The following is an 18511-nucleotide window of genomic DNA, read 5'->3' as shown; positions in this document are numbered from 1 at the left end:
TCAGCATTACCAGATGTCTCTGTTAAATATTTGCACTAATACTCTGACTCCCTCTGCTGACAGAATCGCAGCAGAGGCTCCAATTTGCATCAGACTGAGGTTTGCAAACATACTTTAAAGACGTCCATTGTTTTGATAACCTTAAACTTTTTAACTTTTTTTTCTCCACATAGGCTGTACTACCAGGTTTCTCTCCTACATTTTAGTATGTATTCATATGTATGTATTTGTTTAAATGTGTTTGTTGGTGCTCACATGCATGTGTATTTGACACAAATTGCTTATTTGATAAGATCATTGCTAAGGCTTTTGAGATTATGACACTTGAACAAAACGTCTGTTTTCTTTTGAGAGAACATAAAAAATTACATTAAACTCCAAAGTCACATTTTTCAGTTCAGGTCAATTCAATTTTATTTATATAATGGCAAATCACAACAACAGTTTCCTCAAGGTGTAATATAAGGTAAAGAGCATAAATTAATACGTTAAAACCAAACAATCAGATGACCCCCTATGAGCAAGCACTTGGAGAAAGTGGGAAGGAAAAACTCAATTTCAACTGGAAGAAACCTCCAGTAGAAGCATGCTCAGGGAGGGGCAGTCATCTGCTCAGGGCACTCAGGGCATCGTGGGAACCCCCCAGTAGAGGTTCAGAGTCACCTGATCCAGCCCTAACTATAACCTAATAAAAAGAAGGAGTCAAGTTAGCAAACATACTGAATGTTGACTTGTAGGATTTTGTGGTGTTACATGCTGTAACCTGAACATCAACAAAGTAGATGTTTGATCCAGTGTAAGACACCTGGTCTAAACTTTTAAAAGGACAAATGTGCAGGATGTGAATAAACTCTGTATTTAGAATGTTGAAGACTTTCTAGATGGTTCAGTCCAAATGGTACAAACATCAACAGTGTTCCAATCCCACTACAATCTCAGTTGATTTGTAAAATTGCCCAGCAGGCAAATGTAATGCGTTATGCATAACCCCCGCTCTCACTCTTTCCGGGCATGCATGCACAAACGCACAGTTAAGTCGAGTCATATCTGGTGTCAGTCAGCCACTCCCTATGAACACTGTCTCAACATGTTCTGTAATAATTAACCAGCTGCTGTGGGGTGCTACACACGCTCACCTCCTGCCACATGCACCGTACTCTGGACCTCCTACCACAAACACACATGTACATTATGCACACATGAGAGCTCGAACATGGAGTGAACTTGCTTCATTCGATAGAAGATTAAAAGATACACTAGTCAGGTAAGAGGAAATTTACTTTTGGTACATGTTTACTTTATACTTTGGTTTGTTAACGTGTTCTTTGCAGCTGTAAAAGAACCAAAGAGCGTCTGGCTTAACAAAATGGAAATGAAATGCGTTACACCTCTTTCAGAGCAACACCTGCCAGTCACATTAAGAAAATAAAAGACTGTAATAGTTGAATTCTTTATATTATTTGTATGAAAAGCATACTCATTCTATGTTAGCCACATGGGGCGGACACCAATGTCACAGACTAGAGCTCATGTGACTCGAGTCATACAGTAGCTGATACAGCACAGTTTATCTGTAGGCTGGAGTAGAACAAAGCTGGGTTCTTTGTCACAATGTTTGTCAGGTTTTGCAGCCCAGGTGCAAGAAACAACCAGAAGGTATATTAAAATGACATAATCAGGTCAAATCTAGGGAGAAACAAAGAGCAAGGGCTATGTATGAAGACAGTCAGATACAGAAAGGAGTGGCGAAATGGGGAGGAGCAAAAAGTAAAGTAAAGGCAGTAAAACAAATACATTGGTGTGTGTTTGTTTTCTTTGGCTTCATTCCGTTTTTATAGAACCACAGCTGACAATCTGAAAAAGGCTTTTACTGCATACACACACAAAATCATCTGTTCAACCTCCAGATAACATCGTACTAAAAGTAAAGTGAAGCAGTCAACTGTGGCACTGAATTGTGTGAAGTGTATATGCCAAAGAGTTGTAAAAGTTTCCGAGTGATTATCTCATGCTATCAGAACATATGCCCTCTCAAAATATAAATAAATAAATAAATCTATTTCCTGATGGCTTGTTTAGCGGATTAGCAGAGAGAGGGCTGTAAAGTGTTCACCTACAGCGGGATTTTTACTCACCACTAGCCTCTTCAGAGAACATAAATATATGTCATGGTTCTATTCAAACGTCACATTTGATGCTGGTGATTTTTTCTTTTTTGTTTTTCTTTTTGCCTGCAAGCAAGATTTACAACTTTAAAGGTCACTTGTCTTCCAGTGGATGTCGACCCTCAAAGCATGCTTTGTATAGACTTTAAGAGTAAACTTTTGATTATAATATGCAGAATATTTTTTAAATGAAGAATTAATTCTAAAAATGTATAACTACATTGTAACAAAATGCAAAAAATAAAATTATTTAAAATAATTACATGTTTGTGAATACACTACAATGCTGTGAATGTGGATGCTGTGTGAAATGGTGATAAATTGCTGGGCATTCATTATATTCTTCAGTATATATACAGTAGTTGTTTCCTTTATATTACAAAGGCTTATAAGAGGTCAGTGAAAGAGCTGACATTATTATATGCTAGAGCTTAAATTTTCTGCAGCTTACTACCATGTATCACTTTTTTTTTTTTACTAGAAACTGTTCTTGTCGATCACATTAGTGCTGTGATTTCTTAAAGCAAATACCACTGGAATGATTTAACCTTTGCATAATGTTCAGGACAAATTTGGACCATTTCAAGATTAAATATAAAAATAAAATACTTACAAATGTCTAAATGTCAATCTTTTAGCCTGAAGAGTGGCTTGAGAAGTATTGCCATGGCACAGATACAAGGTCTGAAATATGGTTGGATTATGGAGGTCCAAAACCCAGTTAGGGCCTTTCTGTGTGGCGTTTGCATGTTTGACCAATTCCAGAGCACTTGGGTTATTCTGGCTTCCTCTCACAGTCCAAACACATACCTGTTAGTTTAATTGATAATTCTAAATTGGGCATTTGTATGAGCTATTGCTTGAGCTGCACTATGAAGTCATAAAGTGATATATATATTAATTTTAAATGGTTAAAACAAAACTTGTAGCTAAAAGTGCTTTGAGTGGTCACAAAGAACAGAAAGGTTATATATAAATGAAAGTACATCCTGTGCTTGTTTGTGCTGTGTAACTACAAGCAAGCAAAATAAACAAATGAGAATCTTTTTATACCGCGCAAACTGAGATTAAACTAACTGAGAGCTAAGATTAAAACAGAGCTCTTAAGTGGGGTTGTGGGATCATAAGATTAGAAAGGCACGTGACTTACCAATGCTTTGAATGCACAGACTGGTTTGCAATAGGCAAGTTTTTGTTTTTTTGTTTTTTGCTTTAAGATTTAATTATAAATGTTTTTTTGTGAAACAAGTGAAGACAATGATTAATGATTATAATAGTTCAACATGGTTATATTTGTTCTTGCGATTTTCACTCTCAATAAAAAACAGATAAATTACTATGCTTGTAATGGTTAAATCTCTTAGGTGAGATGATGTTCTCAAAAATGAGTGTTATTAAACTTAAAAAATGAAACACGTATTAATCTTAATAGGCAATTTATACATTCTAAAAAGAGTTGCTGATTAAAATTTGTTGGAAACCCTAAACTCTGCATGTTTAAGAGGGAAAACATACAAACTGCTGTATTTAACTCAAACTCGGGAGTTGGAGTCAGCATGATGAGCATGATAATACTTTTTTTAAAAACAATTTTAGCAAACATTATTATAAAAGTACATTTGCTCTATGCCATGTACTTCAGTACTTCATTCACACAAACATGCCCACCTGGGATTTGTTACATAGACCCTGGATTTTCAAATGAACTCCAACTCCAAGCTTCTATCATTATGATGACCGTTATTATTGTAATTAGAGGAGTTGTAGTAGTAGTAGCACATGGTTATAAACATAGTGTTTTCTATCAGAAAAGAGTAAAAAAGAGTCTTGACTGATGCTTTGATACATTAGGGATTGTACATTGTGCTTTACTGTTACAGTGCCTAAATGCAGTTTTACATTAAAGTTTGTTGCCAGATTCAAATCTTCATGTGCACATAAGATACAAATACCAACGTTTTTCTGTAGAAACTGCGTGCTTAAAGTTTTGTTATTGTTATCGTTGTAGCTGGCACGTCTCCCTGTGCAAGAGGAAACAGTCAGTCAGAAAGAGGAGTGCCGTGGCTTCTGGTATGACAGCTGCTGAATAACTGAGATATTACTTACCAGCAAACAGGCTGAGGCAGAGAAAACCGGTAAGAATGAAAGAAATAGACATATATGACTGCTGTTTTCAGACTGCTGGGAGTTTTTGCAGGATTCCAGAAAATAACAGGAGAAAGAAGTTTTTGCTTTTTTGTTTTTTAAATGCGGCAACATGAATATTCCAGCAGTCCTCTTTGTCGGTCACAGACTTCAGCGTCTCTGACCAAAGAATAAACAAATGGTTAGGTCTACACTGTCATCACGGGTTGCTGGGTGGAGTGCAGCTATAAAATCTCTTAGAGACGAGCACAAAAAAGAAAGTAAAAGAGTGAATGCATGTTAGAGAGAGCGAGAGAGAGCAAGAGAAAGAGAGAGAGGGATAAATATAACACAAACACATCAGAGAGAGAGACAGAGAGACTGGAAAGAGATATTTAAAGCACAGAAGGAAGAAAGAGGCAGACACAAAGACAGTGAGGAGAGAGGATAGCTCTGACTCACCATGTTAGAGGAGGTAAGACTCGATTTATTTAATTTGTTCTTGGAAACACTGACAGCTGGTTCAGGATTGTAGAAGTGCACTGTAGCTCCCAGTGTCTTTCCTTGCTCAAGTTGCACATAATGCTGGTTAACTATTTTTATGGAGCCATATGCACGACTACGCAATACTGTTCACCAAGTTGGCAGCATCTATTGTTAGTCACCTGATTTTACACTCAAGCTTACACGTATATGTTTCAGGGGGTTTTTTTATAAGGTTTTCATTAACTTTATAAAATTGTTTGTTTGTTTTCACAGCAGTAGATGACCAGACATGAATGAAGCAGCTCTCCTCCCAGTCATCAAGGCAGGGAATGGGAGAACACTGTCCAGGTGAGTTACTTTGTATACTAAATGTCATTTATGTATTCTGTATTTCATGTTCCCTTAAGTGGTTCCAAATAATCTGACAAAGAATACAAAATATAAAATAATAAACTAATAAATATGACCTGAACATTGTCGGGCTGTGCTGTGCAAAACCTTACATTTAGTTTTTTATTAATTTTAGAGCGGAGTTTCTCTCCCTGTTTAATACCTACAACTGCTTCCTGAAGGACCAGACTCAACTTCGCCTCACTTACGCTCAGGTATGATTTAATAAGAATTTGAAATAGGTTTCCATTTTGCTTCCCAATTCTTGGGATATTCACATTGCTAGTTAGTAAGGATAATTAATAGGTAATATACAAAAGCACCATGATTCAATGGTTAGTGCTTTGGCTTCCTGGGGTCAAATGCACCTGCCTGTTTAGGCCTGTCTGTGTGGAGTTTGCATGTGTGTGGGTTCTCTCACACTACTCTGACAGAAAAAGATTGTTTGTCCTTGTCTGTGGTAGCCAATAGACTGCAGACCTGAGGCCTGTACTTCAGTGTTAATCCTGGGTTTTTAGTACTGTGAAGGTGGATCACTTCTTACAGGTGTAGATGGTAGCTTACACTGCTAGCCTAACCTGCTCAGGAGCAGGTTATGTTCCACATCATAGATCAACAGGTATTTAACCACCACCTACTAGCCAGTTTTTCCTGAAAATAGCGTCACCATTCCTGGAAGATCTCCCAGACTTCTTTGCACAGAAAGTAGGTGGGCCTAAAGTTCAAGTAGTTTCTAAAGTCTCTGTGTTTCCCCATTGAGCATGAGCATTAAATATAGATTCCTATGCACAAATTTATTCCTTGATTTTCTGTTTTCCTGTTCACAGTGAACAAATTAAAACAGTGTTATTATTCTATAAACTTTAATTTATAAACCTAAAACATATCACCCATTTGTACTTGCTACCTGAAAGAAAATCCACATTTTTGCACAGATTTGGCCTTTTAAAGGCATGTGGTCTTAAACTTTTGATTGGGACTGTATCTAGCCATATAGCTAATAGTGAAGCTTGTTTTAACATGTCTGTGTATGTGTTTCTGTAACAGGAAGCAGATGGCACGGTGGTGGTGGAAGGCATGCTGAATATCTGCTGGGGAGTACGGAGACCAATCAGGCTGAAAATACAGGATGACAAACAAATGTTTCCATTTGTTCCTAAGACCTCTCCAGATCCCACCAGTCCAGTCAGCCCACTGGAAAGCAAGAGGTTAAAATCAAATTTTGTACAATATTTTTAGTACTGGTGGGAAACAGTGGCTCTGTGGTTGCCACCATTGCCTCACAGCAAGAAGATCCTGAGTTTGCCTCCACCATCTGACCGCGGGCTTTGCATGAGCTCCCTGCGTCTGCATGGGTTCTCCCGAGGTACTCCGGCTTCTATCCCACAGTCCAAAGACATGCAATTGGTGGGGTCAAGTTAATTGGGGACTCTAAATTGGCCATAGGTGTGAAAGTTGGTGAATGGTTGTCTGTCTCTCTCTGTTATCTCTGCTTAAGATTGGCAACCTGTCCAAGGTGTACCCTGCATCTCAACCAGTGGTAGCTGGACTAGGCTTCAGCTCACACGCAACCCTACTGCATGACTACAGTAGTTATATAGCTAAAGTGTTTCAGGTTTTGTTTTCATAGTCAATCTTTCTTTCAGAGGAATGTCACGATGGGGAGAATATGTTGACCTTCACCAGATAGATGAGATGGTTGAGACGCCACAAGAAACAATCAAAAACCCTTTACCAGGTGAATGCTTTTTTCTCTTCACTATCTCTGTCATTTCTCAAAAATGCTATCTTAACCATTAAATTATAGTATATTATAGATATTGTTGGACATAAGATCTTGGCTTATGGATTATCATCAAATCTTATTGTTAGCTTTAGTTGAATGTCATGTCTACTTGTTTACACACATTTAAAACTGTCTTGTTTATTGTAGTTACACCATATGTTGAATGTGAACCTTTTTTCTCTGGGGGTGTTTGCACAAAAAGGACCACCTGTTTATGAGACTTCAACCCTGCGCCCTCCAAAGCAGAAGAATCCAGAACAGGAAGCAGAGTCCAACCTGTTCCGCTGTATGAGTGATGCCTCGCTGGTTAAAAGAAGGAGGGGCACGGGAAAGTCAGCAGCTCAAAGAGAAAAAGAAAGGCAGCATCGCTTTTCAATCAATGGCCACTTCTACAATTACAAAGTGGGTTTCTGCTTAAAACTGCCCTCAGGGCTTCTTTTCTTCATCATGAGTTTAAGGTCAGTGTTGTTTCACTCTGTTCTACAGACCTCGATCTTCACTCCGTGCTTTGGTACACCAACTAAAGTTTGTATCTCTAGCAGAATGACCACAAACCAAGTCATTGAACAGCTGCTGCACAAGTTCAAGGTAAGATTGGTACCAGAGGACTAGTACAAAAAATGATTGTAATTTATGTAACAGCAAGTGCTGTGAAAAAAAGGATTTTCACCTTCTTGAGTTTTTAAAGGTACAGTAAGTTTATGAGGTTTTTAATAGACAAAACCCCAATTTTGAACACATAAACAACATGGACATCACCAGTCCATCCTTTTATGCATGTGACTAGAGACCAGGCACACATATAATGCACCTCATAACTTTTCATTCAAAGGTCACAATTAGCTTACACACTGTACCTTTAAATACAAAATGCAGTTTTTAAATGATGACTTCATTTATTCAGGGGGGAAAAAACAGCAACCCAAACATATCTCTGCATTGTCCCCTCTTGTTAAATCATTAATTTTTTATTTATTTTTTTGGAATGCTCATGTTCATTTTCAGCAGCCACACCCAGGCCTCATTACTGTCAGACATGTTGAATCAGGTAATCGCTTAAATAGAACCTGTCTGAGAAAATTAAACGGGCTAAAGGAGCTCAGAAAGCGACACACATTGCCTAAACCTAACCTACTTAAGAACAGAGTCAGTGACATCTCAGTATGGAAAGGTTTACAAAGCCATTTCTAAAGCTTTGGGATTCCAGTGAAACAAGGTGATAGCCATTATCCACAAAGGGAGAAAACTTGGAACACTGGGGAAACTTCCCAGGACTGGCCGCCCAACAAAACTTACAACATGAACTCATTCAGGGCATAACAAAAGAACCAGGTTTATATCCTGTCACATCAAAAAAGAACATTATACCAACAGACAATGGTGATAGTGCGATGCTCTGTAGTTACTCACAGAGCAACTACAGACTACAGAGCAACAGAGCAACTCCAGGTCCTTGCTGCTCTAGGACCTGGATGACTTCTTGTAATTAACGGAATCATGAATTCCTGGAGGAGAGGTTTGGATAGCTTTTGTCCCTTAAAAAATGAAATCATGATCTAAAAATTGTAGTTTATATTTGCTCAGGTTACCCTTAAATGAAAATTATGAACACAAATGAATATTAAAATTTGCTTGATGATCTGAATGAGTGTGACAAATATGCAAAAATCCAAGAAATTAGGAAGGAGTCAAAAAAAAAAAGAAACCACAGCACTGTTTAGGGAGGGAGGTACACTATATTGGCAAATGTATTTAGTCACCCATATCAATCACTGAATCCAAGTGGTCCAATCACTTCCAGGGCCACTGGTGTGTAAAATCAAGTGACTAGGCACATAGAGTTCGTCTACAAACATTTGTGAAATAATGGGTTGCTCTCAGGGTTGCAAATATCTTATTAAACCTCATGGATTAAGCATGAGATGTAAATAATGTATAGTCAGAATTCATCAAACCATAATAACTTCATCCAAAAAAAAAAAGTATATATTTATATATTTCTTTGGCTGTATGTTCATCAGATACAGAACGATCCCCAGGAATTTGCTCTCTACTGTCTTCATCAAAGTGGAGGTGGGTTCATCTTTTCCACAAGAAATGCAATAATTAGACATAGCACAAGAAAATGCTGCACCAATGTGGCACTTGTGTGCTTTGTCCAGAAAAAAGGAAGCTGAGTAACACAGACCAGCCGTTATGGGAGCGCACACTGCAGGGACCCTCTGATGACATCATGAAGATTTTTTTGATGGATGCGGATGAAGAGGAAGTTAGTGATGATGTGAGTGTAGTAGCCGTGCCTTAACTTATGGTAACATAATGTTACCCTTTAAGTGTTTTAAGGTACCTTCATTTACTTCTAATAAGGACTTTTATGCTTTTTTATTTGTTGCAAACTATATGGTACCATATTTTTCTTTGCAGGTAGCTCAGTATCTGAACATTGAGCTTCCAATCCTTGAAAAAGTTTTACAGAAACTCAAAGACGAGGAGAACAGAGAGATACAAAGGATTGAGAACAAGTTAGTATACAATTTTATTTGCTTAAACGCTCTTGAAATGCTTTCTCACGAGTGCAATTAAGTTTTGAAAATAGAGAAAATTAATAAAGAGCCTAACGGTGCGTGCTTTACCACTTATGCATGACTACATCTTCCTTTACACCAGTCAAAAAGATGTGCATAACCAACATTCACCAGTCACATATAAAAACTGTAGTAACGTTTGAGGTCAGGTGGTGGCGCCAATATTTAAACTTTCTCATTTATATTTTTGCTTGCTTATGGTGTCTGTATCTCTCTCTTAATCTATCTGTGTGTGTGTGTGTGTGTGTGTGTGTGTGTGTGTGTGTGTGTGTGTGTGTGTGTGTGTGTGTGTGTGCCAGGTACAAACACCAAAAGAGAGTCCTGTCCAATATGTTAAACTGTAAGATGTCACGTCCCATTGAGACCAGTGTCTAACAACTCACCTGATTTTCTAAAACAAGATTCAACATTCAGTACAGCACCATTTCCATGTTCAACGATGAAAGATCTACAGAAATGTGAGGAATTCTTTTCCCTTGTTTTTTTTTTTCTTCATGCACTCTTTAATGTTATAATTCTGAATCTCTGATACATGATAAAGATGAACAATTTGGGATATGAAGCATGAAGCTGGTGTATATCCCATACAAAAATATATCATCCTTCCAGTCTTATGTGTCTTTTTCTATTTTAAACTGTAAAAGAAATTAAAGATGCAAATGTAAGACGTTGCTGCCAGAAATTGTAGTTCACTGTGTCCGTGAATAAATATGGGACCAGCATGGCCACTTCTGTTTGTGCTTTCTGTTTGCTATGTTTGAGTTATGTGTGCCACTGGAGCTTTTCAAGGGTTATTTGGACTCAAGGTTAAATTCTTTTTTTTTTTTTTTTTTTTATCAATGATCAAAATATGTGTATATAGACTTTTGATAAAACTATATTGATTGTTAAAAACCTGCTGAAACCATAGTGAAATTATGACCTTTACTCTTTTTTCGTGTACTTTGTTATTTTATATGTGGTTGAGTTGGATGGATTTTATTGCTGATTTCTGGTATTTATTTTACTGGTTTGTAATAAAGTGTTGATTGGCTCAATGACCACAATGGAAATAGTTCTTGTATGTGGTGTTCATCAAATTTTAATCCAGACAAAACTTTCCTTGAGTCTTAGCATTTGCACGTTCCTCAGACTCCTGCATTTTCCTCTCTACGTAGTTTTCCCAGTGTGTTTCTATCTCTTCCATGAGAGTCTGCATAATACTTTGTACTTACTGTAGGCCTCTGTTATTTTGTTTCGCTGCCTCCACCCTTTTTTGTTTTATTTGTTTGCCTTCATCTGAACCTCTCAAAGTAGCTGGTGGTTAATTTGTCACTTAGTCAGCCAAACATCATTCCAAAGATGCCACACATGACAGGTTGAAAGTGGGGGAAATATGTCTAAGATGAATCATAAGATGACAAAAATGCCACTTTAATTAAATATAGCAATCATCAACAATGGTACAAACAAGATGACAAAGAGTGAATGCAATAATAAGCTACTTTGGGGGACAGATAATAGGAAAACTGGATGACAGGAGATAAAACCAGTAAATAAAAGTCCTCTCTCATTTTGCTTCTCTGTGTCTGTGTGTGAAAGATGGGAAAATGCTTACAGATGGAAAACCTTGTCTTAATAGTTAAATAATGAATGTGAAATAAGGTGAGCAGTGCAGTTTAGAGGCAAAGACTTTGTAATGGCTTGCCAGCCCACCAGACAGCCTTATATTACTAAGCAATTTTCCTCTGCCATGATGAATGACTAAATGAGAATAAACAGATGTTTTATTGTAGGATAGAGTTTCCATGTGCACCAGTTTCCAAATGGTAGACTTTTAAGAAATGGAAAATGAGTGTTCCCAGTGGCACAGTTTTGCTGTTCCATCATGAAGGAGATCCATAGATGTTAGCTGTGCAAGCCCCAGAAGAGGTTTTACATTTCTGTTTTTGAAAATTGGATTTTACTCAAGAGGAAGAATGTATTCTTATCCACTAAATGCAATTTTTCATTTAGTTCATTCATTTAATTTTCTTTTTATTAAAAAAAATCATACAAGTTTGTAGTTTTAACTGAGATAATATTGTACATGCAGAGCAAATATGTGATCTATGTAAGTGTCTGACAACTCTGGGTGTAAGCCACAAGTTTAAAGAGTAAAAGAGAGAGAGCATTTTAGCAATACAGATAAATAGATTATTAGTTGGGTTTATTAGCTCGTTTAACTGCCCATTAACAAACATGCACAAATGTCTAACCAGCCATTCACATGCTAGCAAGGTCAAACTGGTTCATCAGAATTGAGAAGAAAAGTAATGGTTTCTCATTCCAGATAGATGTACACCAATGATTACAAACACACATACACACACACACGTGTGTGTGTGTGTGTGTGTGTGTGTGTGTGTGTGTGTGTGTGTGTGTGTGTGTGTGTGTGTGTGTGTTCGGCGACATGGGCCTCTTCTTTCTTCTTAGACTGATCTTGTAGTAAGTAAACACGACAGTCAACCATTAAATTCTTATTTTTAATCTGTAATGTGCTATTATTGAGTGACTATTTAAGGAGGACCTGACATGATGACAATCAAGGTCAGCTTTTGTTATATAAAAAAAAATCTCTCATGAATCTTAGTTTGTATTAAAAAGATAATAAATAATAAATAATAATAAATAATAAAAATGAAAACAAAAAAATGAAATTCTTCAATATTCATGTTTTATTTTACTGCTAAAGATTCATTTGTGTCTCTGGAGGTGCGTATCCAAAAGAAAGGTGATTGAATATTCTTATGATGGGTCTTTAACTCATTTTATGACTCCATGCTTCTTCATGTTGGATAACTGAATCATTTCATTTTAGACGTGAAGTTTGAGGACACTCAACATTTAGGCTTAATGTCTAAAATTCTGGCAGCAAACAAAGGTAATCTCTATTTATCCAAAACAAAATGTTTCAGCTGACTCCTTAACTGCCCATACCATGCCTGTGGGCAGTGGCTTACAACCTACAGTGTGATTTTGCATTAAAAGTTAATTATGAGAAAAACATATTGGCTGCTCAGATGAGATTTATTTCAACTTGTTTGAGGTTAATGATTCCCCTCTTTATGGATTCAGATTTATCTTGAATCTAAGGAAGAAAAGGTTGCTAGTAGTTTCATTTATAAATCGAATTTCAGAACAATATCTAGAAAGTCTGACCATCCCATTATATTACATTTGGTTAAAATCTGATACAAAGGTCACAGAGATCTTGGACTGAAAACAGGACTGTCTCCAAAAATACCTCTGAGACAAAACAAGCTCATACCTCTGAAATGAACAATGATAACTGTTTTTATTCTTTGTTCAATACAGAATGCATTCAACTTGCATAAACAGGATACTGACAACTTACACACTATATGACTGCTCCTCTGTGATGTATCATGGAAGGTAAGATTACTTTCTATCAATAACATAACTGTTTCCAGAAAAGTAGCAAAATGGTTTTGCTATTCTTTTTTTTTTTCTTTTTTTTTCAAAGAAGTACCTCTGTTTATGAGTGTAATGGTAGCTTGTCTAGCTGTCACATTATTTTCTACGTGGCAAGTTTCTGACTTCATCTCTTTGCATGTTGGTGTTAGGTGTGTATAGTACTGTGGTAGCAGCATCTGAATCACATTACTCTTTAACAGGAGAAAAATTAAAAAATACACTGGATTTTGGTTTATGAATTACTAGTTGTTGATGAATTTTAAGTGATGAAGTCATTTCTTAGGAATGACTTTGCATCAGTGCCTGGAGAAGAAACCATTACTCCCATTCCCAATCATTCTGTGCCAATAGGACAAACAGACAAAATGTCTAAGATTGATATAGAAAGGATCAATAAGTTATACAAATGCAGTGAGTACAAAAGGCATGGAAGAGACAACCCACTGTTTCCTAAAATGTATAATGAAATGCATCTCTCATTCCTCATGTATTTTTTCATTGACTGAATGAAGACATTTCTACAGAAACAGGTGTAGGAGATGTTATTTCCGAATGTCAAATCATTCTAATGACTCATTTCCTATCCTTCTTTTCAGACATTTGACAGAGCATGAAGAGAGATTGACTTGTGAAAAACTTCATGACTTGTGCAAAATGTCTAATCAGCTGATTTAGCTATAAAACAACAACAACAACAGCAACAACAAAAAACATCAGTTAGATAAACATGAATAAATCATGAACACTTTGACTCTTACCTGCATGCATATGATTGAGTCTATTCTAAATAGCCTACAGTAATAACTAAATAACTGAATCAAGTTTACATTTTGCACAAATGGCACACAGATATTTTTTTAAGCTAAAGTAAAATAGAAAAAGAAGGCATTTCAACCCATGAACCACAACCATGGCAAACCAAATTATAATTGCATTCTAGCAAACCTTTTTAATCTTTATTTCAAATTTATGATTTGTTCATTTTGAACAATCCTCCACATCCACCATGTTTAATGTGCTGCATTACATAGTACTGAAAATATATCTAAATTACAGAGACAGGAAATAAGAACACAAAAATTTGCCATGGCAATAAGCCTACAAAAGCAATTCAAATTAAAGCTGTTCAAAGTTTAAACATTGTCTTTAACTTTCCTGCACTTTTGTTTCTGCAGCTCGTGTTTGTTGTTGCGGGGGTTGTAAATCACCACAAAGCGGCACTTCAGATGCTATGAAAGAGGAAACAACAATGAGTATTACATGAGAATCAAAGGGGAGCATTTCTCTAGATTTCTGTTTTTAACTTATTAATTATTAATATTCAGCTTTTCACTTGTTTTGCATTGGAAAAAAATATTGTTGAGAAACTTTACAAACTTTACAGACTTTTACAAATGCAGACAAAGAAAAACATTCACCTTTTTCACAGCACTGCAGCCCTTCAAGTCTTGGTTTTCAGACTTGGGACACTTGGTTTTTCCCATGACTGCATCAATCTTATAGTCGATTGTATTGGTCACCTACAAACATCAGCATACATAAATGTATATTTTACGCTGTAGTGGGATTGCAATAGTAAAACGCTGATTCATTTTGTTTGTGAAAGCTGATTCTAACCTGACTCTGAGCATCAGTCACTTCAATCAATTTGAACATTTTCTTGCCCTTGGGCTTTTCATTGAACGTCTTCACAGCATGTTGAGCTGCCTCCTGAACCTCAGCTGAATCTGGATTCCTTTTAACCCAGCCACCCAGAAGAGGCTTGTTTTCTTTGATGAAATTAAACACACGAAAACACACAAACATTTAATTTACACAATTTCATCAAGATATCACACCAATGATTAAAAAAAATGATGAATGGATATTATTATGAGGATGCATTTCCTTATTGCACTAAACCGTGTGCCACTTAATGCATCTGCCAATTTAGGAAATTATTAAAAGTACTTACCTTAGTAATCCTCTCATATCCTAATATTAACTTGGATCTGCTTCCATTTGCAAAGTCATACACTATGCCGAACTCCATATTTTAGTCCAGAAACCACAAAACCCGCACTGAGCTGGTCTTATACTGCCAAACTACACTGACTTCTAGGCCAAACCAAGCATTGCTCATCAGAATCTACTGTAAAGCTCTACATGGCTCCTGCCTACATATATATCAGCGCGACTGAGGTATTATATGCAGATGCAGCTGACTTCTCATCTTTTCACTGCTCCACCCTCTTACTTTAAATACGAAGTGAGCTTCTGATGTTGTGGAGATTAAACTTTGGAATATTCTTCTTTGGCCTGTCTGATCAGCTTAATCGGTGTTTTGTTTCAAATCACTCCTGAAACTAATTTCTCGAGGCTGACTTTCCTTTAATCCTTCCCCCATTATTTTCCCCCTTAATGTACATCTACTTGAGTACTCGGTGAGTAAAACAATGGTTTTCATTTTAACAGATTTAGCAAGGAGTTGCCCTAAAAACACAAGTTAAAGTTACACGCAAGGAAAAATGCAATTTTGTCAAATGTATGTCTGAAAACAAACACTCCAAAGTTATGAAAATGATAAATCACATTGCATTCCAAATTCTGCGTAAATTGCATCAATGCTGCAGATTTTACTGCACTATATATAATCTTCCTTACATACTAAGTACTGGTACTGAGTTTTCCTGATGGATTACTCGTTTATTATTTTTATTCCTTAACACTCTGCAGCTACAACTCCACCATGCCAAATTAAACAGCACTTGAGCAAGAACATCTGTATCTGTCTTCTCACTAAGGTAAACATGACTCACTGTAGCCAACCAGACTGCAGTACAGTCATCAAATATGGCGCCATTTTGGTGCCGTTTTGACATTCAAAGACTTACTAAGAGGCAAAATGTAAGCTCCCTGACTGTATGAATGGTTTTAAACAATGTTATTTATTACCATCCAAAGTATTCTGACCATATTACGCCATGCTGAGAAATCTGTAATGCAAGAACTGACACAGAGACACTGAAGCTTCAGCTGTCACTACAACTGCTATTTTATTCAGCATTTGCACACATTCTAACACTTTGTTTCCAAGGGTGTCATTAGCCCAGTGGATAACTTCACTCATGGTGCAACATCTCATTTCCACAACAACAACTGTAAGCCATTAAAGAGCACAGTAGCATCGGAAGAAACAAGCGTATAACAGCTACGCAACCATAATAGCAAACACAATTCCCTTAAACTCCAACAAACACGACATCCAAGGAGCACAACAGAAGATCACATCTAGCCTCTCTCATCATGCCACAAAAATATTTAATGACTATCATATGTTTTTCACTATTAGCATTTGTATTTTTCGGGATTTTGTCTTGTTATTACCTTGGGTTGCTATCTGAATTTTGTTATTGTATTTTTTCTTCATCATTTGTATAAAAAAAAAAGATGTGTATATGCACATTTCATCTCATCTTTTCTTTAACGCTGCGATAGTAGGCAATTTACTAATACATGTTTTTCATTGTGGCTAAATGTCATATGAATACACAAAGTCAAAGTAGCTGAATTGCAAATGTTTTGTGTGACTCGTTTCTAGACTGTTAGTCATGGTTCTGACACAGATGTCTACGCTCCAGTGCAGTCATTGTTATATACCTCCATTGTACTTTATAAGAATGGCTACCATTTCATGTTCATGTTGTTTCTACTTTACTGTCACCACATGTTGAGGTACTAATCAGAATCCAAGAGACAGATTCTGTCGACCCATTTAAACTAATTTGTTGAAATAGATGGATGCCTCTCATAATGTATTTAGATGAAGTTTAAATTAACATAATAATATACTGGTGGCTGTTTTTATCCATGTAGGATTTGCATCTAAAGAGCAAGACTAATTCAGTTCTGTTCAACTGAGTTTTGTTTATATAGCCCCAAATCACAACAACCAGCCAACACTGCATGCATGATCTGTTGGGTCTAAATGGGCACTGAATTGGGATCAGACAGGGAAAAGAAAAACAACCTTTTCTAGGATCAAGTGCATTTAAAATGGGCTGACTTGAAAGGAAATGTGTCCTATGGTTGGCAATCATGGACAGTATATCTTTATTGGGTTACCTGATTGTACATGCTGACACTATGTACGCTGGGCAACACGAACAGGTTTTGGAGCAACATGATGCTGCCAACCAGACAAGATTTTGTTTTTCAACTAATTACTGCATGATTTACAACAGCATCTCTAACTGTGTAATAAAACAATCCTGTTGCTAAACTGGCCAGAACCCATTGTTACTCAGGACAAATGACATCCATCATCTGACAAAAATAGACAAACATGATTTCAACAAAATTCCAGCTGATCTCATACAGTTTTGTTAAAAGGACAGATGTTACAACATAGGGTTAAACATCTGCAGATCCCAGCTCTTTCACAAAGCATGTTGCTGGTATTGGTTTTAAAATCAGTGCATACTTTAAGGAAACAATCAAATATTTTTTAACTAGATATTTATGTGATTTGCAAATATTTCACATATTTATTTTACACAGCTTCTTAACATTTTTGTAAATGTCCCTGTTGGAAAGTGATATTTTTTCATGAATTTATATATCCAGTGTAAGGCTCAATAGCACAATAATAAATACAGCCACTTCAGTTGTCATGAAACTTCACATTTAAAAAAAAATAATGTGCGTGTATTAGATAGTATTTCTGTAGTATTGCCCCCAAAATTTCAGAAGCTATTTTTTCTGGCTTGCTTGCCTGTGACATTACTCCACATGCTTTTGCTTCTTATATTTCTTATCGATATAATTACTTACCGGCTATGATGACTTCCTCCACAAGCTGATCTCCCAAGCCCAGCTGGATAACTGATAGGCATATCAGCAGTGACAATGGAAGATACATCTTTATACACCAAACTCTGCTGTGCTCCTCACAAGAGAAAGACTGGTTTCCAGAAAAACTCTTCAGATGAGCAGAACAATTTACTTGTCAACCAACTTGCAGATGTCCCACTCGATTTGGTCTGTCCAAGTCCACAAAGAGAGCACTCAAATGAGGACAGAGATAAAGAGGATTTACTCTAGAAATGAAACTTTAAATAATATAGCTGAAAGGAAAAAAGTACAAAGTACTATATATAATCCATATAGATTATCCATCCGTATAGTTTATGCTACAAAGAAAGTAGAAATATAAATACCTTTTTGTTAAAGAAGTTGAATACTGGTGAGTGCTGGAGCAACAGAGGGTGAAACAGAGAAATGTGAGGCAGGAGAGTGAAAGAGGGAGAGGGTGGCGTCAGTGAATGCCTGTGACTATTCAGCCTTTCAGCTGTGGCCTGTATAACAAGCCAGTGAAGACCACACCCAGCTAATACCACATATGACTGCATGTATAGATTTAACCTAGGGTGTGAATGCCAGAAAGGAAATATTCAAGTGGAAGAGTCAGTTCAGATAGGTGTCTGACGGGCATTGTTGTGTGTATGTGCGCGCTCTGTTGTTTCACTTTGAATGCATCA

The 18511-nt window shown here is 36.7% G+C and overlaps 2 protein-coding genes across 8 annotated transcripts; one reads left to right on the top strand and one right to left on the bottom strand.

Annotated features, from left to right (window-relative positions):
- Nucleotides 1–1102: 1102 nt before the first annotated feature.
- On the top strand, nt 1103–13637 carry rassf6 (Ras association domain family member 6). 6 transcript variants are annotated; one of them, XM_085164764.1, is made up of 12 exons: nt 1104–1264; nt 4174–4300; nt 5052–5123; nt 5302–5380; nt 6213–6373; nt 6812–6903; nt 7154–7353; nt 7438–7539; nt 8973–9024; nt 9114–9232; nt 9376–9473; nt 9836–13637. In XM_085164764.1, the coding sequence occupies exons 3-12, from the start codon at nt 5065–5067 to the stop codon at nt 9909–9911; spliced, it is 1038 nt and encodes a 345-aa protein (XP_085020890.1). In that variant the 5' UTR covers nt 1104–1264; nt 4174–4300; nt 5052–5064; the 3' UTR covers nt 9912–13637. The 6 variants fall into 6 exon arrangements, 5 of the variants coding, with proteins under 5 accessions (XP_085020890.1, XP_085020889.1, XP_085020892.1 ...); XM_085164763.1 differs by having other exon boundaries at nt 5049–5123; XM_085164766.1 differs by lacking the exon at nt 4174–4300 and having other exon boundaries at nt 5049–5123.
- On the bottom strand, nt 11561–18326 carry LOC146514550 (cystatin). 2 transcript variants are annotated; one of them, XM_085164771.1, is made up of 5 exons: nt 18191–18326; nt 17805–18013; nt 14610–14761; nt 14411–14512; nt 11561–14221 (listed from the first exon to the last, which is right to left on the bottom strand). In XM_085164771.1, the coding sequence occupies exons 2-5, from the start codon at nt 17890–17892 to the stop codon at nt 14126–14128; spliced, it is 438 nt and encodes a 145-aa protein (XP_085020897.1). In that variant the 5' UTR covers nt 17893–18013; nt 18191–18326; the 3' UTR covers nt 11561–14125. The 2 variants fall into 2 exon arrangements, with proteins under 2 accessions (XP_085020897.1, XP_085020899.1); XM_085164773.1 differs by having other exon boundaries at nt 17805–18037; nt 18191–18324.
- Nucleotides 18327–18511: the final 185 nt, after the last annotated feature.

Source organism: Neolamprologus multifasciatus, chromosome 7 (genome assembly GCF_963576455.1).
Source record: "Neolamprologus multifasciatus chromosome 7, fNeoMul1.2, whole genome shotgun sequence".
NCBI classification, from domain to species: domain Eukaryota; kingdom Metazoa; phylum Chordata; class Actinopteri; order Cichliformes; family Cichlidae; genus Neolamprologus; species Neolamprologus multifasciatus.
Note: the sequence above shows the minus strand (reverse complement) of the source record. Positions and strands in the feature narration are given on the sequence as shown.